The 2,549-nt window shown below is 68.7% G+C and overlaps 1 protein-coding gene across 1 annotated transcript in view; it reads right to left on the reverse strand.

Annotated features, from left to right (window-relative positions):
* Window positions 1-516: 516 nt before the first annotated feature.
* Window positions 517-2,549, reverse strand: part of INS (insulin) — a 5,481-nt gene continuing 3,448 nt past the window's right edge. Inside the window, exons 2-3 of the mRNA XM_015565464.1 lie at window positions 1,788-1,990; window positions 517-723 (exon numbers count right to left, since the gene is read on the reverse strand). Of these exons, the coding sequence (XP_015420950.1) occupies window positions 590-723; window positions 1,788-1,974 (321 nt within the window). The 5' untranslated portion in view covers window positions 1,975-1,990 and the 3' untranslated portion in view covers window positions 517-589. The remainder of the gene's footprint in view (window positions 724-1,787; window positions 1,991-2,549) is intronic.

Here is a 2,549-nt window from a genome sequence, read left to right on the forward strand (position 1 = left end):
GGGGCTGGGGTCCCGGGCTGCCTGGCTCCCCCGAGCTGGGCAGCATCTCCTGCCCTCCCTCTTCCCTCTCGGCCCAGCCTCTCCCCTCCAAGGGCCCCCCTCAGGAGCACCCCAGCAGCGGGCTCTCGGGCCCTTAGTGGGAGCCACCTCCTGAACAGCCCCACTCTGTTCCCAACAGCCCCCTGGGCCCGAGCGCTCGGGGCTGAGTGAAGGCTCAGCTCCCGCCGGCCCCGGCCCCAGCCTCCCGAGACCCCACCTTCTCTGTCCCATCCTGAAGCGGCCGGGGCCAGGCGTCCACCAGGGACCAGGCAGGGGACCGCGGCGCTGAAGGAGCTAGCCACCTGGGGACAGTACCCCCTGCCCAGGGCACCCGGTGATGTGGAGGAGACTCAGTGGGGCCAGTGCAGGGAGAAAGAGAGGAGGGACTCGGGGGTGCCCGCGGTAGCCATGGCCAAGGCAGTGGTCTCTGCGCATCCCCCACACCCCCGCCCACACAGCACAGACCACACAAGCAAGGCTGGTTGAGGGGTTTATTGGGTCTCGGGGGGCAGGGAGCAGCCGGGCCCCGGGTTGCTGGTTTGGAGGCGGCCTAGTTGCAGTATCTCTCCAGCTGGTAGAGCGAGCAGACATTGGTGCAGCACTCCTCCACGATGCCGCGCTTCTGCAGGAGCCCCTCCAGGGTCAGGGCCTGCAGGCCACCTTCGTCCATCTCCACCTCCTCCTCTGCCCAGGAGGAGAGATGAGAACCTGCGGTCAGGGCCGCCCAGGGACCCCCACCCTGGCCCCGCCCTGAAGTGATTTGGGGAGAGTGGGCTCTGCCGCCCAGGGTGGTCCCTGCATTTTGCCATCAGCCTCCAGGGCAACCCCACGCAGCCTGCCCCACTCCTGGTCCCCACAGGCATTCGGACAGGAGAAGGGGGGCACCCCCATGGTCACGTCCGGACCCCAAGACGACACTGCCGGGCAGCTGGGAGCAGGTGGGTGCTTGTCTGAGGGGGTATGGAAGGCAGGGAGGGGACAGGCCCGCCCTCGGCGGGTGGCTGGTTTGGGGGCGGCCTAGTTGCAGTAGTTCTCCAACTCGTAGAACGAGCAGACGTTGGTGCAGCACTGGTCCACGATGCCGCTGTTCTGCAGGAGCTCCTCCAGGGAGAGGCCCTTGGGGCCACCTGCGCCCTTCTCCACCTCCCCCACTGCCCAGGAGGAGAGACGGGGATCCGCCATCAGGGTCGCCCAGGCACCCACCCCGGCCGTGCCCTGAGCAGCCCAGGAAGAGTGGTCTCTGCCACCCGGGGTGGTCCCTGCGTTTTGCCATCAGCCCCCGGGGCAACCCCACGCAGCCTGCCCCGCTCCTGGACCCCACAGGCATTTGGGCAGGAGAAGGGGGCACCCCCATGGTCAGGACAGGACCCCAAGACGACACTGCCGGGCAGCTGCCATCAGAGGCAGAGGGAGCAGGTGGGTGCTTGTCTGAGGGGGGATGGAAGGCAGGGAGGGGACAGGCCCGCCCTCGGGGGTCACCCACTCTCTCCCCCTGGAGCCAACGCTGGCCAGGGAGCCGGGCCCTTTAGGATGTGACTGAGGGGTGAGGGGTGGTGGCTCACCCTGTAGGTCGTCCTGCTCCAGGGGGGCCATGGGATTGTAGAAGCCCCGATCTCCGCATGTTATGGTCAGCGCATTCACCAGTTCATCACCGCACAGGTGCTGGTCCTGAGACTGAGAGGGGTCAACGCTGGCCAGGTAGCCAGTCCCTTTAGGATGTGACCGAGGGGTGAGGGGTGATGACTCACCCTGCGGGTCGGGCAGCTCCCGGCGGTCCTTGGGCGTGTAGAAGAAGCCCCGCTCCCCGCACACCAGGTACAGAGCCTCCACCAGGTGTGAGCCGCACAGGTGCTGGTTCACGAAGGCCTGGGCGGGGGCGGGCGCCCAGAGGGCCAGCAGGGCGAGCAGGGGCAGGAGGCGCGTCCACAGGGCCATGGCCGGGCGTCGAGGACTGGGGACGGGTGGGGTCGATGCCAGTGAGGGGCCCGTGCCCGGCGGGGACCCCCCACCCAGTGCTCACCCTCCAGCGCTTTGAGGGAAGAGCCCGCATCCTGGACAGCCCGGACCCAGCAGTGCAGTGTCCCTGACCCACCTGCTTGCTGACGGCCTGTGGGTGTGGCGGGTCCAGTGAAGGGTGGAGGGCAGAGGGCGGAGGGCTGAGGGCAGAGGGCTGGGGGCGGCCGGGCCTGGTCTCCTTTATAACCCCACCTGCCGGGCCGGTTGGCACCCCAGGGGGTGGCAAATGGCCCGGGCCTGAGGCTACACGTTCCGGACCATTTGCCCAGAGCGGAGTGTGCTGGGTGCCCAGGAACCCGCCTTGGCCGTCAGCACCTCTGGGGCCGAAGGGTCATTAACGAGGGGCCTGAGGGCCCTGCTGTCCCCACTCAGCTGAGGCCAAAATCTCCCCGTCTCCCCAGCACCAGGCCATGTGTCCACATCAGCCCAGGGAGCTGGGTGTGCTGGGGCTCTTCCTGCCCAGCCCTGACCCCCCCCCCCCACCCCCCAACCCC

Source organism: Myotis davidii, unplaced genomic scaffold (genome assembly GCF_000327345.1).
Source record: "Myotis davidii unplaced genomic scaffold, ASM32734v1 scaffold880, whole genome shotgun sequence".
Classification (NCBI taxonomy): domain Eukaryota; kingdom Metazoa; phylum Chordata; class Mammalia; order Chiroptera; family Vespertilionidae; genus Myotis; species Myotis davidii.